The sequence below is a fragment of the Phocoena sinus genome, chromosome 1 (genome assembly GCF_008692025.1).
Source record: "Phocoena sinus isolate mPhoSin1 chromosome 1, mPhoSin1.pri, whole genome shotgun sequence".
NCBI lineage: Eukaryota > Metazoa > Chordata > Mammalia > Artiodactyla > Phocoenidae > Phocoena > Phocoena sinus.
The window spans coordinates 162475120-162495019 of NC_045763.1; the positions used below are offsets into that span (position 1 = coordinate 162475120).

Consider the following 19900-nt stretch of genomic DNA (forward strand, 5'->3'; position numbering starts at 1 on the left):
GGGCGCTATGCTAAGCCTTTTACAGAGGATATTTCATTTAACCATCACCACGATCCTACGGAGCAGATGGTATTCTTTTCCTTGTTTTTACGGATGAGGAAAAATGCAAGGGTTTGATCTCAGGCCTGTGTGATGGCTGAAAGTGAGTATTAACCTCCGTGGCTGACCTGCCCTGTTTCTAGGGCCTACTGATGACCCTCAGTGCCCCCTCTTAGGTCAGGGGTGATGCCGCTGAACTTGGTCGGCAGTGTTTGCTGAGGCAGACTGGTTGGCAGCGCCTAGGCCACCGCTTGTTGTTGGGCTTGAAGTGGCAACACAGCCTCCCCGGCCTGAGAACAGCCTCTTGGCCTCAGGAGCAGCCCTGTGTCTTAGATTGAAAGGCTCAGCGCCTGGCACTGATGCAGTCCCCGCCCTCAGCTATGGTCTTACCTCCAGCATAGTCCCTGCCAGAACCTTCCAGGCCATCTCTCTCATCTGTGCTGTGCGGGGTTGTTCCAAGGCCCTGGAGGGACCGCTGGCCCCTCCTGGCAGCTGTGCTTCCTGCAGTGGATGACGTCAGCCACAGACACTGTCTGAGCAGAGGGCGAGCTTCTCAGTGGGCAGGGCCTGGCTGAGCCGCACGAGAATGGCCTTGGGATGGTGTGTCGCCAGAGCTGTTGGCTTTCAGGGCTTTAATGGCTCTGGTTCTTTCCCTTACGTCCTTTGTCTCTTTCAGAAAGCGAAAAGGCGACGAGGTGGATGGAATGGAGGAAGTGGCCAAGAAGAAATCTAGAAAAGAAAAAGACAAGGAGAGTAAGCTTGAAAAGGCCCTCAAGGTGAGTCCCAAGCTGGGCGTCTCCTCTCGCCTTTCAGTCTCAACTCTCGTCCTCATTCTGGGAAGAAAGTTCAAGGAGGTGCGTGTGTCCTGCTTAATGAGAGCTTTAAAAGTTCCCAACTTGATAGCTGTTGGTAAATAGCCCGGTTTTTCCCCCAGGTTTTCTTCCCTCCTCCCAAAGCAATAGTTCTTATGTGAAAGCTAGGCGCCAGAGCAGCGGTAGCCGGGCTCGGCAGGAGCTGAGCTGTCGCTTCCCGCTCGGCAGCCTCACGCTGGGACGGGCACGCCGTGCTTCGGCCACCTGTGCATCACTGTGCCTCCCAGGCCTGTAGCACGTTGGAAACTGCGGATTAAATTCAAGGATGCCACAGGTTCTTGGCACAGGCAATGGCCGGAAGAGATGAAGTTCCATGTTTTTTAATGAGAATCTCTTGTTAAAAAAAAATAATAATAAAAGGCACATATTAAGAGGAGCAAACTGCCCGTTAGGTCAGCGGTCACTGACCAGAGAAATTCATCGCTGTGTTGGTTACGTGTGTGTCGAAACGAAGTAAAAATTGTTAACCAGAAAAAGATGAGTGTTGGGGAAACTAGGGGAGAGCAGTCAGTCGCTTCTCGGGGACGTGATTTCCATGAGCCCTCTGCTGCGCTCTTCCGTGAGTATTCTGGTTTTTGCCGGTGGTGTAAAAAATTAGAAGCAAGTTCTGGTGTGGTTCCAGCTGCTTGATAAGAATCACAGGTTCGGTGTGGTTGTCCTTCAATGAAAACTGTGTCAGTTTGGTGCCAACCCCAGCTGCAATGGAGCTGGGGTGCTCTTCTGCATTTGCCCTTCATGCCCATCTTCCCCGTCTCCAGTGTTGTCAGAGGTAAAACGAAAATCAGAAGCTGGGAACACTGCACATGGTCCCCACGCTGGCCTCCCATCCTTGATCACGCAGATGACAAAGTTCTGCCTCTCTGATCTAACCTTATACCCTTAGACTTTTGCCTCGTGCTCCCTCATCTCCGTCACCAGTGGCCCAGCACGTGGCGCTGCAGGCAAGGATGTTATCGAGAGAGGCCCTTACAGAGGCTGGGAAAGGGCGCGCGCGCGCGCGTGTGTGTGTGCGTGCGTGGCAAGCGAGTTAAACAACTCCTCGCTCGGTGCAGAGAGGGCCGGCATTTTCCTGTTTTGCAGAGGTGGTGGGGTCTGAGGCCGAGACGTGAGTAACTCGCCCACCACCCTCAAACGGGAGGACGCTCTTCCCTGCCCCGCCTCTGACGTCGGGAGACTACTGCCTTGCTGGCCAAGGTGGTCGTGAGAGTGCATGCGATGGCGTGAAAAGTGTCCCACGCAGAGTAGGCGCTGCATGACTGTTACCGCCGTGGTTTAAAGTTCCATCTTCAGAAGAGCTTAAGTCTGTTCCTCCGTGCCACTGAGTATTGAGGAGGCGGGAGGTGTTTGGGGACCGCCCCTGCTGCTTGCTTTCAGGTTGTTGAGGAGCCGCCCCTTCCTCCCTTAGGGGCCGGGTGTTGGGGCAGATGAACCTGGTGCTTCGGGTGTGTTCCTGTGTGTCCTGGGACTTGTCCCTGAGGGGCTGGTTCCGGGGACCCCGGCGCCTGGGCCGCAGCCTCCCCACCTGCCTTGGCCCTCCCTGAGCGCCCGCACCCCAGGCGGACACCGCGGCCGCGAGCTGGGAGCACAGTCCTGGGGGTGCGGCAGCCCCGGGGCAGCTCAGCTGAGCGCGGGGCTGTGACTAGAGGCAGAAGCAAGCCAGGGTGGAGTCTTCCTCCGGTTGGGTTTCTTTCTTTGAGAGGAGCTGGTCTCTCAGCTGCTGGCTCTCGTGCACAGGCCCAGAACAACCTGATCTGGAACATCAAGGACGAGCTAAAGAAAGCATGTTCGACGAATGACCTGAAAGAGCTCCTCATATTCAACAAGCAAGAAGTGCCCTCCGGGGAGTCTGCGGTGAGCTGCCTCTGTGTTACGGGCGCCGCGAGCCGAGCGGCCAGGCCATGCGCGGTGCACGGTGACTGCCCCGGTGGAGTGTGGGAGGCCCTCCGGGTGAACACCTGCTGGTATTAATTGGGAGTGAAATTCCATAGTCGTGTTGCATGGCCATCGCCATCGAGGTCGCCACTTGTGGGGGCAGGAAGGGGCAGGCGCTCAAGGACCGAGGTGAGCTGCACATCTGCCTCGTGTGTTCACAACACAAACTTTGGCCCGAGGAGCCCTCTCTGCTGCCGCCTTCTCACAGACTCCCCGAGGGCTGCGAGGGCTGTCTCCCCTGCAGGCCCTGCCCTGCCGTCCCTCTGGTGCAGAAACAGTGGATGTTCTGGGTTCTCCCTTTATTTCTGAGTCACTGAGGGAAAGGGGAGCTGCAGGAACCCCTCATGCGTGGAAGTAAGGTCTCATAAAGCACAAAAATGCAAGCTCCAACTGTAAACCACCTTCTCTGGGGAATGTTAGGAACCTCAGGGCAGTCCCTCCCTTCTTTTTTAGCGAGTGGAGTCTGTGCAGATTCTTGGTAAATGTCCTCTCCTGTAGCTGCTCCTTTCCTCCTTGACTTGCTTCTCTTCTTCACTGGCTTCAGATCTTGGACCGAGTGGCCGACGGCATGGTGTTCGGTGCCCTCCTTCCCTGCGAGGAATGCTCAGGCCAGCTGGTCTTCAAGAGCGATGCCTATTACTGTACCGGGGATGTCACTGCCTGGACCAAGTGTATGGTCAAGACACAGACGCCCAACCGGAAGGAGTGGGTGACCCCAAAGGTAAGTGGGGGTGTGAATCCTGGGATGTATTTGCAGAAAAACCTGGTCCCATCTTCCGGGCTTGTCCACACTCCAGGTCACCACGACTGCAGAGCAGTTTCTCAGACCTCCTTACATCGGGGCCATCCTCATAATCAGATTATAGAACTATGCCCTTGGTTCTGTACATTTGCACACTACACAGATGTAGTACCAAAGCACTTCCAACTGGAGCACAGGTTTGTCCAACTGGTGTAAAATCTTCCTGCTTGCAAAGACCGTGAGTTACTTTTATTTCTGTTTATCAAGTGCCTACCCTCTGCCAGGCACTGTTCTGGGCACAAGGGACATGGTGGTGAACAAATGGTAATTCCTGCCTTTGTGCTGGGAGAGTGTTTCTCAGAGCAAGACATTTCCTTGCCTTGGTGCCAGACGGGGAGTTGTGTCCAGAGTTCAAGTCTCCTGTTGATCTCTCTCTCTCTCCCTTGAATTCTCAGAATGTAAAAAACCTCAGTTGGGGGACCTTGTTTGGAGCCGCGCTGTTGGGGGAGCCAGCAGTGTCTTGGGGGGCTGGCTGATGGGTGGACTCCCCCGTGTCCTCAGACTCGGTGCGAGCTGGTGCCCCACCACGTGGGGCTGTCGTGGGCTCCCTGGGCTTGGGATTTGATGTCCATCAAGTTCCCTCACCGCCCGTGCCTTCTCCCGGGGTGGTTGAGCATTTGGACCAGTGGCACAGAGTAAGCGCTCCAGAATTGTTGCCTGTGGGCCCTGGGGGCTCTAGCACCTCAGCATCCAGAGCTGAACTCCACTTCCCCGCTTGCCTCTTCCACTCGTTCTTTTCTTGCCTTCTCTGTTCACTGCCATCATTACTGTATACGTATCTCTGTACTTTCGCTTGCTCGGTTGCTCTACAAGTCTGACCTTGTCCTTTCCCCACCCTTAAAACCTACAGTGATTCCCCATTTCTTCTAGAAATATTTTCCCAGTGTTTCTGAGAATGCCATTGTTACAGGCCCGTTTGTGGTATTTGTATCCCTTTTAATATCTTAGGTTAGGAAAAAAGTAAGATCGTGATGTGAACTATTTAGGACTTTATATGTCAGTTGCACTGCATCTATATATATTTTTAAAGGGTTATTTTAAAACGGTACCTACAGGTGCAAGACATTTTGTCAGGTGGACAGTGCTTGCTGCCCATGCAAATTCATGGATTTACAGACCATGGGTAGGGACTGTGCTGCCCCCAGGGGCTTGGATCACAGAATCACGGTCATCTCCTTAGCTTGAACTCTCCTCCCCCAAAGCCCTCCATGATCTGGCTCCAGCTACCTTCTGCAGCCCCTCTTTCTGCCACCTTTTTTCTCCTCACATACCACTTACACCACCCCTACACACACACTCTCTCTCTGTCTCCCTCTCCCTCCCTCCCTCTGCTCCTGACTCGGTAGGTCACTGCCTCCAAGGAGCCCTCCCAGCATTCCCAGTATTGCATCACTTCAGCACGCCTCTGATTTAGAAGCTAGCTCCTATGTAGAAGTTGCCTTTGTATATCTGACTGTCGGTCAAGGCTGAGCTTCTTTCTCAAAGGCAGAAACTCATTCTAAACTCACTGTGATGTGTGGCACTGTGTTAGATGCCCAGCATACGTTTTATCCACCAGGCAGTCATTGACCATGGATCTAGCAGGGAAGGGCTGTTTCTTGATGAGAAGAAGACTTAGGAGGGTAGGGATCTGGTCCCTGAGCCTGGTGTATGTGATGTTTATTGAGTGACCACTTAGAGCACAGCCCATTGTGAATTGCCCGGAATGCCGGTGGACCGTGCTGGTGGCAGTTAATACGGAGCACTGACTGTTGATGGGCTCCCTGCATTCACGGTCCCTTCTTCTGGGAAGGGAAGGGAATTGCCCTGATTTCCTTTCGGGTAGTAATCTCTCTCCCGTGCTCTGGGGAGTCTGGGGCGGCTTTTGGTCATGGAATGGACATACGACCCCAGGAAGAGGCCTCTTCATTCTTGAGGGGAACAACCCCAGAATGAGGCCTGGGGGTTGTAATCAGGTTCCAGCAGTGGTTCCCTGACCAGATTATCAACTGGGTTTTTTTGTTTGTTTTGTTTTTGTTTTTTTAAGGAAAATAGTTTTTCTCTTCAAGCGTCACGGTACCAGCTGTATTATAAATGTAGAAGTACTGCAAATAAGCACCATATCAGCAGTAATACTGTGTTTCATACTAAAAGCCTCAAATTTTCCTATTTTGTGTTATTCTTTATCGTAAGAAGAAAAAGATTAAGTTCTTTTCTCTATCAGGTGGTTATTTCAAGGGAGAGCTGGTTTCTTAACTAAAACTTACACTCTTTAGGAATTCCGAGAAATCTCTTACCTCAAGAAATTGAAGATCCGAAAGCAGGACCGTATATTCCCCCCAGAGACCAGCGCCCCGCTGGCGGCAGCGCCCCTGCCCTCTGCAGCCTCAGCGCCCGCCACTGTGAACTCCGCTCCCCCAGGTGCAGCTCTGGGCCGGCCTCGGGGGAGGGTGGGGGGGACTGGGGCCCTGAGCTAAGGGTGGAGAGGGTGTCCGTCTGGGTTCTTTGCTGGCTGATCCTGGGGAGAAGCTCTGCCCTTGTTCTCCCCATCCCACCCCCAGCAGGAGGAGGTAGGTTGGAGAGGGGGGCTTCTGAGAAAGGCCCGGGGAGACAGTTACCTGCAAGGGGCATTCCGACTCTCCTGCCTGACTGCACTGCGCTACAGAGCAGCATTCCGGGGCTCAGCCTCGTGCTTCCGGGCAGCCCTGCCCCCACCAGTCATTCTGAGCCTGATGTGATGCTGGGTCTCTGTCGCCTGCAGAGACTTGCCGTACTTGTTGTGATCAGTGTCAGCGAGAAGTACTCCACACCCACAAAGACAGTGAGATGAGTTTGTGTTTTTGTGGCAGAAGACACTGCTGTCTTTGTTTACTCAGGGACATGTGGTGTAGCCTAATGGTTATGGCCACCGTGTGCTGGGTGGAGGATGAGGATCCTTCTGTGAACGTGAGCCCAGCAGTGACCTCCCTCCATCCTCTGGGGAGGGGGCGTGTGGGTGGTCATCCCGAGTTCAGCCTGCTGCTTGCAGCCTGGGTCCAAGAGCAGGTGTGGTGGGCCAGGCGGGGTCGACGTCCGGGCCCTGCCCTGAGGGTCCCTTCTGCTTTCCCCTTACTTGCAGTTCACAGCTAAGTGATTCCGTTCCCTGCGGAGACCTCGGCCAACTTTCAGTTAAACCCTACGGGTATCCCTAGTTGTTCTCCCTTACAGGGACAGCTTAAAGGACTCCTCCCCACAGCGTCTCTTGTGGAAATGTGTAACCAGCTCTGTATGTTCCCGTTTGCAACAAACAGAAGGCACACCCCTGACCCAGGTCTTTCTGGCCAGGGTCAGTGGTAAATACCTAAAATGCCAGGGTTCTTGGTGACTGAATCAGCTCAGTGTGGTCATGCTGACCAAAGCTCTCAGTGACTGCCGTGGACAAGGCTACTTTTTAAATTTTTTTTTGGCCACGCCGCACGGCACGCAGGGTCTTAGCTCTCCAACCAGGGATCGAACCCATGCCCCCTGCAGTGGAAGCGTGGAGCCCTAACCACTGGACTGCCAGGGAATTCCCCAAGGCTAGTTTTTTTAATGGGGTTGATTAATAAGCATCCTGTGAGAACTGTAGTTTGCTTTTAGGCATGGGGTGGGAACAGAATAACAGAAGGAAATCGGGAGTTCACGTGACCCCGGCGTCCCACCCTCTGGCCGGCCTCCTGGTCCTTCCTTGTCTGTCTGTGGAGCAGACCCAGGGCGCCCCCGGCCACCTCTGCTTGAGGCCTGCTGTGGAGCAGTGTCAGTGCACGGCTTCTCCCTGGCCGGTCCTTCCTGTGCTGAGGACTGCGTACAGGTTGCTATCCTGTCCTCTGCTTTCCTGCTACTCTTACTCTTCTCTTCTGTTTACGTAGACTTCTCCTCAAGGAGATCCCTTTCTCCCTGATCAGAGAGGGTGCTGAGGCCATTCGGGGGCCTTGCAGCCGGTCTGGCTTTCCCCTGGGAGCTGCTGCCTGGTCTCCTGCTCCCACCCTCCACCCCGGGCAGCAGCCCTGCCTAGTGATCCTTTTCTCCCATCCCAGACAAGCCGTTATCCAACATGAAGATCCTGACTCTTGGGAAACTCTCCCGGAACAAGGATGAAGTGAAGGCCACAATCGAGAAACTTGGAGGGAAGTTGACAGGGACCGTCAACAAGGCCTCCCTGTGCATCAGTAGCAAAAGTGAGTTCAGTCTGCCTGTGAACCAGAGGGATCCCTGTCTCTCATGGTGGTGTTGAGAATTAAACGAGGTGAAGTGCCGAGCGCAGTGTCTGACACACAGAGGGACCCCAAAAATGTGTCTCTTATCATCGCTGGCATTGTTCAGGTCCTCTGGAAAGGGGTGTGGGCACTTGTACTTGGCACTGCTGCTCCATGCTGTGGTCTATATTCACGTACCGAAAACTCCCAAGTAAAGACTGTAACAGCCCACTCTTCTCACCTTGTTCATAAGATGTTGGTAGGTTTGCCTCCAGGCAAAAAGTTCACAGCTTAAGCAAGTTTGGAAAATGCAGAGTTAAACGAAGGTGAACAGGTTTCTTTGCAGGCTTAATATGCCGACGACCATTGTGAGTTTCCAAGACCAGAAAACAGTACACCGCTCTTCCCATAGGAATCTGACCTCCTTTCTCTATGTAATACCTATTAACATCTCATTCTGTAGAAGGGTTTGGAAAAAGCAGCTCTCACTCATCGCACCTTAGAAAAAGGGGGATGTTGCTGGTGAGAGACGATTATTGAAATGGACCAAGGCCCCAAGCACTAGATTTTTTTTTTTTTTTCTGAGGTACGCGGGCCTCTCACTGCTGTGGCCTCTCCCGTTGCGGAGCACAGGCTCCAGACGCGCAGGCTCAGCGGCCGTGGCTCACGGACCCAGCCGCTCCGCGGCATGTGGGATCTTCCTGGACCGGGGCACGAACCCGTGTCCCCTGCATCGGCAGGCGGACTCTCAACCACTGCGCCACCAGGGAAGCCCCAAGCACTAGATTTTGAAGGAGAGGAGAGCTGTGGGTGACGAGGGTTGGGAAGTACCCAGCAAGTAATAACTGTGTAGTGATTTGAGATTTCAAAGTTCTTTCCCTCCGATTTGAACAGAGGAGGTCGACAAGATGAATAAAAAGATGGAGGAAGTAAAAGAAGCTAACGTCCGCGTCGTGTCTGAGGATTTCCTCCAGGACATCTCCACCTCGACCAAGAGCCTTCAGGAGTTGCTCTCAACCCACCTCTTGTCCTGCTGGGGGGCCGAGGTGAAGGCAGAGCCTGTTGAAGCCGTGGCCCCAAAGGGGAAGTCGGGGGCTGTGCTCTCCAAGAAGAGCAAGGGCCCCGTCAAGGAGGAAGGTGAGGCCCCAAGCCGCCCCACCCTGCCGTGGCCCCATCCTGCGGGGGGCCGTGGCCTCTGCCAGGCTGGCCAGGTCCGCCTGTGCACAGCCTCTCCCTTTGCGCCCGAATTGTCTTTTGAACGCTGCCCACACCAGTTTTCTCATTCGTTTTCCCTGGGCGCAGGATGGTGCGAGGCAGCACACAGATGCCATGTTGACATCTGACACAGGTGAAGGTGACCCACTCGCCCTGCCTGCTACCTTCCCCTTACTTTTTATTTATTTTTAATTTAATGTTTGCACTTCTCTATCCCCTTCCAAGGTACCAACAAATCTGAAAAGAGAATGAAATTAACTCTTAAAGGAGGAGCAGCTGTCGACCCTGATTCTGGTAAGGGAACGGGAGTGAGCAGAGTGAGCTGTGGGCACCCCGTTGATGAGGGAAACCATGTGGGACAGGGCTGCGCCTCGCCCTCCGGCCTCAAGGCTCCCCGGTCCTGAGAACGCACACGTCTTGTGGGGAGCCTGCAGACCCCCTTCTCCCTGTGAGACTCATCACAGGAGCTCTGTCCGTGACAGGTCTGGAACACAGCGCACACGTCCTGGAGAAAGGCGGGAAGGTCTTCAGCGCCACCCTCGGCCTGGTGGACATCGTTAAGGGAACCAACTCCTATTACAAGCTGCAGCTCCTGGAGGATGACAAAGAGAGCAGGTGCGCCGAGGGCGGGACTGTCCAGCAGCGCTGTGCTCCTGAGAGGCTCTCGGTGCTCCTGGGGAGCCAGCCGCCTCATGAAGAGCATGGGTGTGTCGTGAGGCCTGAGTGAGGGAGGGAAGAGGCCCTCGCCCCCAGACAGCCTTTCTATCCTCACTCATCAGTGTTACCTCGGGCTCCCCAGTTACTAAAGGCGTTTGGGTTTGCATCTGTTTTATTTTGAACATAGTGGAGGCAGGTAAGAGCCAGTTCTGGGGTGCTGAGGGACTGGGCTGGCTTGGCCACGCACACTTTACTAGTACGGGCAGTTCTCTGCCAAGTCGATGGGCCCTCATTGCAGCCAGCACAGAACAGGAGCTGCATGTAAGTGGGGAAGGTGTGTTAAGTTCTAAGGGGGTGGGGGGAGCACTTTCGTATATTAAACTGACCTTTCCTTTTTAGCAAATGAAAACAGTTCACACATTGGAACTCCAGGAGATCCAAAAAGCTTTCCTCGTTGAAAGGCAAACCCCTGTGAGAGTGGCAGCCCCCAGGAGATACAGTCCGCGCCCGGTGCATCTTGGCCAGCCGCAGGTTGTAGGCGCTGGCAGGCTCAGGCTCTTCGCATCTCACCAGACCTTTCATTGAAAATGTGAATGTCAGAAGACCCTTAAAAGAGCACACAGTATCTGTGTGGCTACTTAAAATTTCTGAAGAAATAAAAGCCTGCGTCATTTACTTTACTACCTACTCTTGCTGGAGATTAGAAGGCCAAAGTAGGGTATCTTGCTTGTAAAACATACCTTCCAAAAGCTAGATGTGTATTGGAGCGCAGGAGAAGGGATAGGGTTTTTGTGGAAATGTGCTGAGTGCCAGAGTGTGTTAAACAACAGGCAAATGAGAACAGAACTGTCCACCTCCGGCAAGCAAATTCTAGTGGTGATTTTGGACATGGGCGTTATTCTGGTGGCCTAGATTTATTGGTTTTTAGAGGGAAAGGACAGTGTGGGCTGTTAGAGTCAGAAGGTTTTTTTCAGGATAGGTCAGCGTGGTGTCTTCCAAACATTTCCAGAGGGAAATAACCCAGCAGAGAATGAATTTGTATTTCTCTGGGCAGTAGCCCAGAAAGCCAGCAGGAAGCCCCAAATCTTTGAAATCTCTGGTTTTATCTTTAAAATGCATCCAAATCTTTCTGGATTTCCAATATATCTGTGTTTATTGTGATGTAAAATTTAACTTATGCATGATTTCCACTAAAAAAAAATGAACTCGCCCAAAGCTAGGCAGCACAGCCCGCAGGGTACCCAAGACTTGGCCCTAGATTGAGATAGAAACTGAAGACGCTAGCGTGGGTCTGTAGGTGGCTGACCCTGCAGGCCAGTGGCCCGCCCCCTCCCATTTCATCACATCTCAGCTTCTGATCCGAGCCAAAGGTTCTTCATTATTTTTAATACACGTCGTTAATGGTTGCATCACCTTGAACGCATGACTTCCAAGTGTTGCTTGCCATGTTTCTTTGGGGAGAAGAATTGGATACTCTTATGTTAAGTTCTGTAGGCCTCAGGATTTACTCCTCAAGTTTGGCTGCCAGATACAAGGTTAACCTGTTCTTTGGTACTTTTTATAGCCCATTTGCCAGTATGATTTGGAAGGGCATTTTTAAATTACTCTAAACCTACAACACTCAGTTTAATAAAAGTAAAATAAAGGTCCTTCATTGTAATACCAGTTGCTTTTGTTCCTCTTTGTCAGTCACCATCATTTTGGGGTGTTTGCAGTTGTTTCTCCCTCAAGGGGAATGGCAGGGAAGGGAAACTCATCCTGAAATACAACAGGCTGACCCTTGAATTTGTATCTGATGTTCCTCCTCTCCTCCCACAGGTATTGGATATTCAGGTCCTGGGGCCGCGTGGGCACGGTAATTGGTAGTAACAAACTGGAGCAGATGCCATCCAAGGAGGAGGCCATCGAGCATTTTACGAAATTATATGAAGAGAAAACCGGGAATGCCTGGCACTCCAAAAACTTCACAAAACATCCCAAAAAGTTCTACCCTCTGGAGATTGACTATGGCCAGGTAATCACTTAATGCTCTTACACCTTCTAGTTCTCATAAAAGGAAGGGACACTATTCTTTTAAAAACATACCATGGAAAAATAAAAAAAATAAAAATAAAATAAAAAATAAAAACATACCATGGAACAGATGGCATCATTGGTGAATCCTATCAAATGGTTAAAGAATTAATACTGGTCCTTCATAAACTTTTCCAAGAGAGAGAAGAGGAGGAAACACTCTTCAACTCATTATATGAGACCAGTATTATCCTGATACCAAAGACAAAAACATCCCGAGAAAACTCCAGTCCAATATCCTTATAAATATAGATGCAAAATCCTCAACAGAATACTAACAAACTGAGTCTAGCAGCACTTGAGGATTTATGCAGCATGACTGAGTGGGATTCATCCCAGGAATGCAAGGTTGGTTCAACATGGAAGTCAAGTCCATGTAATGTAACGTGAATAGAATAAAGGACAGAAGCCACGTAGTCATCCTGATAAACATAGAAAAAGCAGTTCATAAAATCCGGTACCCTTTCATGAATAGAATCTACCCCGTGAAATATGATATGGCACTTAGATGAGAACAAGCTGTGTGGGCATTTTTAAGACTGTCAAGGAGGAACAGTCTTTGAAGTTGCTCCCTAAACACAACAGGGAGTAGTTCACAGATTCCAGGTGAGGTTTCTTATCTGAAGCTATGTTGAATCATAGATCACGCGACTTGCTTTATCATCAAGATAGAATTATAGTGACTTGACGTGCTCCAGTAGCTCCCAGTTTTTAGTCCCAAATTATTTCCTAATAATTTCCCATTATTTATATTTGTTGCTTGACCATCTGCCTATATATTACCAGACAGCCTTCCGTTGTCACTTGGGTGATACTTTGGTGGCCATTGGTTTTCACAAAATGCTTCCCTTGTTTTTATTTTCTTTCATGTATTTTTATTTTTGGCTGTGTTGGGTCTTCGTTGCTGCATGTGGGCTTTCTCTAGCTGCAGCGAGCGGGGGCTACTCTTCATTGCGGTGGGCGGGCTTCTCATTGCGGTGGCTTCTCTTGTTGCGGTGCGCGGGCTTCAGTAGTTGCAGCACGTGGGCTTCGGTAGTTGTGGCTCGCGGGCTCTAGAGCGCAGGCTCCGTGGTTTTGGCCCACGGGCTTAGTTGGTCCGCAGCCCGTGGGATCTTCCCGGACCAGGGAGCAAACCCGTGTCCCCTGCATTGGCAGACAGATTCTTAACCACTGTGCCACCAGGGAAGTCCCACCTTGTTTTTATATGAAAACTTACTGTTTTTATAATGGGGGAGTGGTGCACGCTTATTGCAGAAAGAAAGAGATTTGTAGATGGTACAGATTTAATTCCAAATTTTTGAGGCCTAACATGTCTTAAAGGGAGAATTCTCTAGTTTATAGAGAGTGTCTTGAGCTCTACCATTAAAAATAGAAATTAGCTCTTGTATAATGTTGAGGTGGAGAACTTGGGAGTTTAGAGTTGCACAGACTTGGTCTAACTCAGCAGTGCCCCCTAGTGAGTTTATTTTTCCCATTTCAAAAATATATACAGTTGAGGGCTTCCCTGGTGGCGCAGTGGTTGAGAATCTGCCTGCTGATGCAGGGGACACGGGTTCGAGCCCTGGTCTGGGAAGATCCCACATGCCGCGGAGCAACTAGGCCCGTGAGCCACAACTACTGAGCCTGCGCATCTGGAGCCTGTGCTCCTCAACAAGAGAGGCCGCGACAGTGAGAGGCCCGCGCACCGCGATGAAGAGTGGCCCCCACTCGCCGCAATTGGAGAAAGCCCTCGCACAGAAACGAAGACCCAACACAGCCAAAAATAAATAAATAAAAATTAAAAAAAAAAAAAAAAATATATACAGTTGAGCAACACAGGTTTGAACTGCATGGGTCCACTTACGTGTGGAATTTTTTTCATTAGTAAATACTACAGTTCCACACAACCCGTGGTTGGTTGAATCCACGGATGCAGCACTGAGGATAGGGAGAAACCAGGAATATGGAGGACCAACTCTGTTATGCTCGGATTTTCGACTGCACAGAAGGTTAATGCCCTTAGTCCCTGAGTTGCTCAAGGGTCCACTGTATTTGTTTTAGAAAATTTTGAGAACGACAGAGGCACAAAGAATTAAAATCATGGTGTATGTCTTTATATACTTCTTTCACTTCACAGCTACTTTTCCCCAATGTAACACTGGAGTCTTTCCTTACATACTGTATTTTCACCACCAGCTTTTGGCCTTACTGTTCTAGGAGCATTTCCCCATGTCTTCTAGAGCAATGCTGTCCAACAGAGAGAGATAGGCAGCCACTTAGGCAATTTTAAATATTCTAGTAGCTACATTTTAAAAAGCAAAATGAAACAGTGAAATTAATATTAGTTATGCGTTTAACCCAGAATATCCAAAATATTATCATTTTGATATACTAATATCATTGAGATATTTTTACCTTTTTTTTTAACTGAATATTTGAGAGCTGGTGTATTTTTAGCTCTTACAACAGCTCAATTCAGAGTGGCCACGTGTCAAAACCAGTGACTACTGTACTGAACTGCACTGAACTAGGGCATCATTTCTTAAGTCTGTATAGAATTCCATCCTGTGGGTGGCCATTATTTGTGATTTACCAAACAACACCCTCCCATGCCCCAATCAGATACGTAGATTATTTCCAGGTATTTGCTGTAATGATGCTGATATACTTAACTCTGTGCTTGTTATCATTAGAAATCGAGTTACCGGGTCACAGAGTATACGTATTTAAATAAGGCTTTTTAACATACTAATAGTTTGCCTTCAGTGAAGTTACAGCTACAGCAGGGGTCCCCAATCCCTGGGCCATGGACCAGTACCTACTAGGAACCGGGCCGCACAGCAGGATGTGAGGGGCAGGCCAGCGAGCCAAGCTTCATCTGTATTTACGGGCGCTCCCCATCGCTCCCGTTACCGCCTGAGCTCCGCCCGTCAGATCACCGACGGCGTTCGATTCTCATAGGAGTGCGAACCCTACTGCGAACTGCGTGCGCAAGGGATCTAGGTTGCACGCTGCTTATGAGAATCTAATGCCTGATGACCTGAGGTGGAGCTGAGGCGGTGATGCCAGTGCTGGGGAGCGGCTGCAAATACAGATCATCATTAGCAGAGAGGTTTGACTGCACAGAGACCATCATAAATCAGTTGATTGGAGACTCATATCAAAACCCTATCTGTGAGTGGCAAGTGAAATCAAGCTCGGGGCTCCCACTGATTCTGCATTATGGTGAGCTGTATAATTATTTAATTATCTATTACAATGTAATAATAATAGAAATAAAGTACACAATAAATGTAACGCGCCTGAATGATCCCGAAACCATGCCCCCACCTCCAGTCCGTGGAAGAATTGTCTTCCACAAAACCGGTCCCCGGTGCCAAAAAGATGGGGGACCACTGAGCTAGAGGATAAGAATGCATCTAAGACTTGTGTTTCAGCATCAAGAGTAGATGTATTGTGCCCCTGACAGCAGCAGCCCTGAACACTAGCACACAGGTTCCTCTCTGCAGCTTTGTTAAGCCAAGCAGATTCCAGGCTCAAGGCCCAGTGCCAGTTGCCTTCATTCAAAACAAATACCAAACACCGTTAGTTGTTAGGGGACACCGTGATGGTCATAGTCCCTGCCCTTGTGGGTTCAAACGTGAGAAGGGTTAAGGCGTTTTCAGCATAGCCGGGTCTTGGCTCAGCCTGGATTCCCCAGATGGCAGGGGTGAAGTCCTGTGCTAGTAGAATATTGGGAAGAGCAGTCCCAGGGAACAGGGGTGAGGGGTACAGGCTTGGGAGGGTTGATGCTGGGATGCGCTTTAGCTGCCTGGCGGGAAGTCGGACTGTTAGCGTGGTCCTCTGGCACTATAGAGAATGCTGTGTGGATTCAGTCTTTGGGGAGGCAGGGCAAGAGAAGAAAGGAGACAAGATTTGTCCATCAGTCCAGTGTCCCCTGGGTCCAAGGATCACCCTCATAGCTGCCCAGCACTTCCAGGTTGGTCAGGAATGGGCCCCGGGCAGGTTCCCAGGCACAGGGCACCAGCACCCCCGGCATGGAAGGCAGTGAGGGAGGAGGTGAGGGCATGAGGGGAGTGTGGGTGCCTGTGGGTCTGCCTGTACAGAGCTGGATGCTTCAGTGGCGTCTGGAGTAAGAATCTGGAGCAGCCAAGAGGACCTGGAGGGGTGCACAGCAAGTATCTGGTCCTGTACACATGCATACATGCTTCTCCTGGCAACTAATGCCAAGCCTTTTTGATTAACACTCAGCTTTTTTTTTTGGCTGGTGGCGCTCCATCCTGTGTCCTTTCTCTGCCAAACACCACCACCACTTTGCTTAGGTTGTTTAATTGTGTCCCTTCCTGGTTTTCTTTTTCCCTAAAGGATGAAGAGGCAGTAAAGAAGCTGACGGTAAACCCTGGCACCAAGTCCAAGCTCCCCAAGCCAGTGCAGGACCTCATTAAGATGATCTTTGATGTGGAAAGTATGAAGAAAGCCATGGTGGAGTATGAGGTTACTGCACTTCTTGTTTTATTTGTGAGCGTTTGCTGGGGTTGATTTGAGTGCCGAGTTGGCAACGAGTTTGGTGGCTGGTCCTCAGCCTGAGACATGCAGGAGCTCTGAGGCCTGGGGTGCATGCTCTTTTGCAGAGGATCGTTGGCCTGCTGTGAAATAGATGGTGTGTTGTCCCCTGGGTCCCTAGACCCACTTGCACTTTTCCCCTCATTGCCATGATGGAGTGTGGGCATGGTCTTTCGTGGCCCAACCAAAGGGGCCACCTGGGGCTGTCATGGGAAGTCCAAGACATAGCCCACTTACGGTAAAAGAACTGCTGTAACCAGCATGCACAGAAATGCAGAGAGCTTCTGACACTTGCTTCATCAGATAAAATTCATACCAGCTGTTTTTAAGGAGAGATTGGGCTGGGTGGGATGGGGGTGATGGTATTTGTTTTTGTCCAGGAAAAGTGGTGGGGACCCTGGCCAAGGCCAGTCGTTTTCAGTTTGTTTGCCTGGGAAATGAGTGCAGAAGGGCCCCTTGTTCTTGCTGCCTCTGGCATCAGAGGTCTTGAGTGCTAACCCAAGGGGCATTCCCACAGAGGTCGTCCAGGCGCTGCTGGTGTCTGGCTGGCAAACAGACTCTCCCCTCTTCTCCAGCCACCGAGCCCAGAAGCTTCAGGCTCCTCTGAAACACAAGCAGGGACCAGCCGAGAGAGCAAGAATTGCAGATCGGCCTTGGCCATTACGCCCCTTCGCCGGCTGGCTCCCTCCCTGCCTCTTCCCAGGGCCTTCCTAGAGGCTCCAGGCAGCCTTGGAAGGGGGCGGAACGAATCTGAGTGGTATAAACCACTGGCAGCCTCTCTTCCTCAGCCCCGCATCTCCGTGTCTGGAGCTCAGCCTGGCAGGACTGCTCAGGCTCCACTGTTGTTAGAAAACTGAGTGTTGGGTCACCTCCTAGGAAACCCCTAATGGGTTTGAAGATAGCCAGGGCTTGTGCGGATGTCTTGTTCAAACAGATAAACAACCCGACTTCTGTCTGGGAGGTCTGACTAGTTTGAACAGCTTGTGGGTGGGCTCCCCAGGAATGCTGGCAGTGAGATGTGCGGAGGCGGGGAGGAGGGCAGGAGGCAACTCCGTTTCATGAACGTTTCAAAAGAAATGTCCCACGTATCATTTCCGGCTTCCTGTGCTCTGGCTTATCTGTGATTCATAGAATTTCTCAACTGTGATCAGACCCAGTCTCTTTCTGTGAAAATGACTTTTTTTTTTTTTTTAGCTTGTTTTACACTCAAGACAGGGAACTAGTTGATAAGCAGGAGGCAGAGGGCCAGGGGCCTGCTGCTGGAAGGCAGCCTGTGTTGAGAATGGAGAGTGGGGCGCCCGCTCCCAGCCTGACGGGCTCTACGTGGGATTGGGTGGCCAGGTAGACGAGTAAACATGGTGCCCAGGGGAACTGAGCGCTCCCTGTAAGGCGGGTGAGTCCTGAGCCCAGAGCAGAATCCCAGCTGAGGTCAGGAGAGTGTGTGCTGTATCCAGAGTCCTGGCTACCGCTCTCGAAGCCTCCCTCTGGCTGCAGCTGTGGCTCTCAGTGCCCTGACCCCAAGGCATCTCTCCCACTTTTCACTTTCTCCCTAAACGCAGCTGCTGTGGAGCCCCTGCCCCCAGCCCACAGTTGGGAGGGGAGGCAGCTTGTGTTGGTTGAGCCCTGTTCCTGTTCTTGTGGCCTTTGTGTGTGTGTGTGTGTGTGTGTTGAGGGTGTCGGTTACAGAGACCAGGTCTTTTTTTAAATAAACACCGAAATGAGACAGCTCAGGGAAGTCGCTCCCCTCAGAGCATGTGCTCTCACTCTGGTCACACTGCCCTTGGTCAGAGCATCTTCCGGAGTTCCTTCTTTAGAGTTGCTTTAGAGCCAACTCAGTCCATGCTAAGGTCACTCTGTTCTTTGATTTTACTGTGGTCTTGGCTCAGAATACATTATCCACCTCCTTCCCCGGACTGAGCGCCAACTATTTAACTCTTCCGAGAAACCGGCTCTCCCCTGGGGATGGACAGTACTGAGGGTACGGAGACGCTGACGTGCCGTAGCTTGTCATCATTAGACGCTGTCACCACTGGCCCCTGATGGGTTCCTGATGGGCCGTGAGCACTTTCACATCCTGTTTCATGTAATCGGCATAGTGGTCTCATCTCTCAAGTGCTTTTCCAGCCGTCTTTGTTCCAGGCCCTGCAGGTGCTGGAGATGTCAAGATGGGCAAGGTGCAGTGCTGGGGCCAGGAGCTCAGAGGGTCCACTGGGAACAGCCCTGGAGACAGTGGCTCCGGTTTCAGGGTGAGGGGCCCCGCGCGGCACTGAGGCGGGAGAGGGGCCGAGGCAGCGTTCGGGCAGGTCGCTCCCACGGGGAGCGGGTGCCTCGCCCGCTAGCTGGCAACCAGGCCTCGGCCCCCAGAGTTCACGCTTCTGCCGCTGCAGCCAGCTTGCCACCTCCCTGGATGCTGGTTCCCAAGGTATTGTAAGCAGCACTGTCGTAGGGACGGATGTTTAACCTTTGGGGTGACCGATTCGAAGGGCACACTGTTGATTTGGTGTAAGCATGTATGTTCAGGGGTGTGTCCTCTGAAAAATAATTCTCACCGCTTTATGGTTCTTATTTTCCGGGTGGGAATGGCCTTGGCTCTGAGACCCCAGGGAGGGTGCACCTTCGTCCTCACTTTGGAATTAGATGGGAGTCCTGCTGTGTCACCTTCTTCCAGAAGCGTGGGGCTGTTTCAGACTGAGTGCAGGGGTGGGCGAGCCCTGCTTGGCTTTTCCCTGCCGCAAATGGCAGTGAGCCAGAATCTTCCCTCACAGACTCCTGTCCCCCCTGCAGTGGGGGCGAGGCTGCAAAGCCTGTGGAGCTGGGTCACCGGGTGTCCCCGGGAGGACCAGAAAGACTTGTGACTGCTTCTGTAAGGGCCCAGGAGGCCTGGGGTGCCGCTTGGTCCGGCTCTCCCATCATCTCCCTGCACAGTGCTTTCAAAGGGAAAAATACCCCTGTCTCCTCAGATTGACCTTCAGAAGATGCCCTTGGGGAAGCTGAGCAAAAGGCAGATCCAGGCTGCGTACTCCATCCTTAGTGAGGTCCAGCAGGTAAGCGAGGGACCGACCTCTCCTCCAGCTGCCCAGGGGGTGTCCTGGCTGGGCTGTCACGGCAGGGGGGCGGAGGAGAGCACGCAGCAGTACATTTACTCAAGGTTACATGAAACAGGCATACTGATTCATGATGATTTAGATGTTTTCAGTTCAACAAGTATGACAAGTGCCTGCCACTTGCGAAAAGGTGGTCACAGTACTGATGATTTAGCAGTGTTTTCAGTTATCAGCTATGCAGTAAACTCCCTATACACCTAATGAGGAATTTCGTTCTCCTGCCTCATAGAAATGTTCTGATTTTTATTTTGTGTGCCCTTAAGAGAAGCTGAGTTCATTTTGCAGTTACTAGGAAATCATCAAATAGGAAGTTAAATATTGTCTTTCTTTCATTTATGTTCATTCAACATCAGTTTGCTGAGCATCTCCAACGTCCCCCAGTCCCCGGAGCCTGATTTAAGCCTCTGCCCTGAAGGGGCTGGAGGGTTCCACTTGTATTTGGGAGTGGCGTGTGAAAGAAGAAAAGCAAAC

At 51.5% G+C, this 19900-nt stretch overlaps 1 protein-coding gene across 1 annotated transcript in view; it reads left to right on the top strand.

Annotated features, from left to right (window-relative positions):
- PARP1 (poly(ADP-ribose) polymerase 1) overlaps positions 1–19900 on the top strand; it is a 42434-nt gene that overhangs the window by 15006 nt on the left and 7528 nt on the right. The window contains exons 5-15 of the mRNA XM_032639443.1: positions 716–815; positions 2646–2762; positions 3388–3564; positions 5901–6045; positions 7680–7820; positions 8733–8975; positions 9279–9347; positions 9536–9668; positions 11529–11724; positions 16128–16256; positions 19286–19369. Of these exons, the coding sequence (XP_032495334.1) occupies positions 716–815; positions 2646–2762; positions 3388–3564; positions 5901–6045; positions 7680–7820; positions 8733–8975; positions 9279–9347; positions 9536–9668; positions 11529–11724; positions 16128–16256; positions 19286–19369 (1534 nt within the window). The remainder of the gene's footprint in view (positions 1–715; positions 816–2645; positions 2763–3387; positions 3565–5900; positions 6046–7679; positions 7821–8732; positions 8976–9278; positions 9348–9535; positions 9669–11528; positions 11725–16127; positions 16257–19285; positions 19370–19900) is intronic.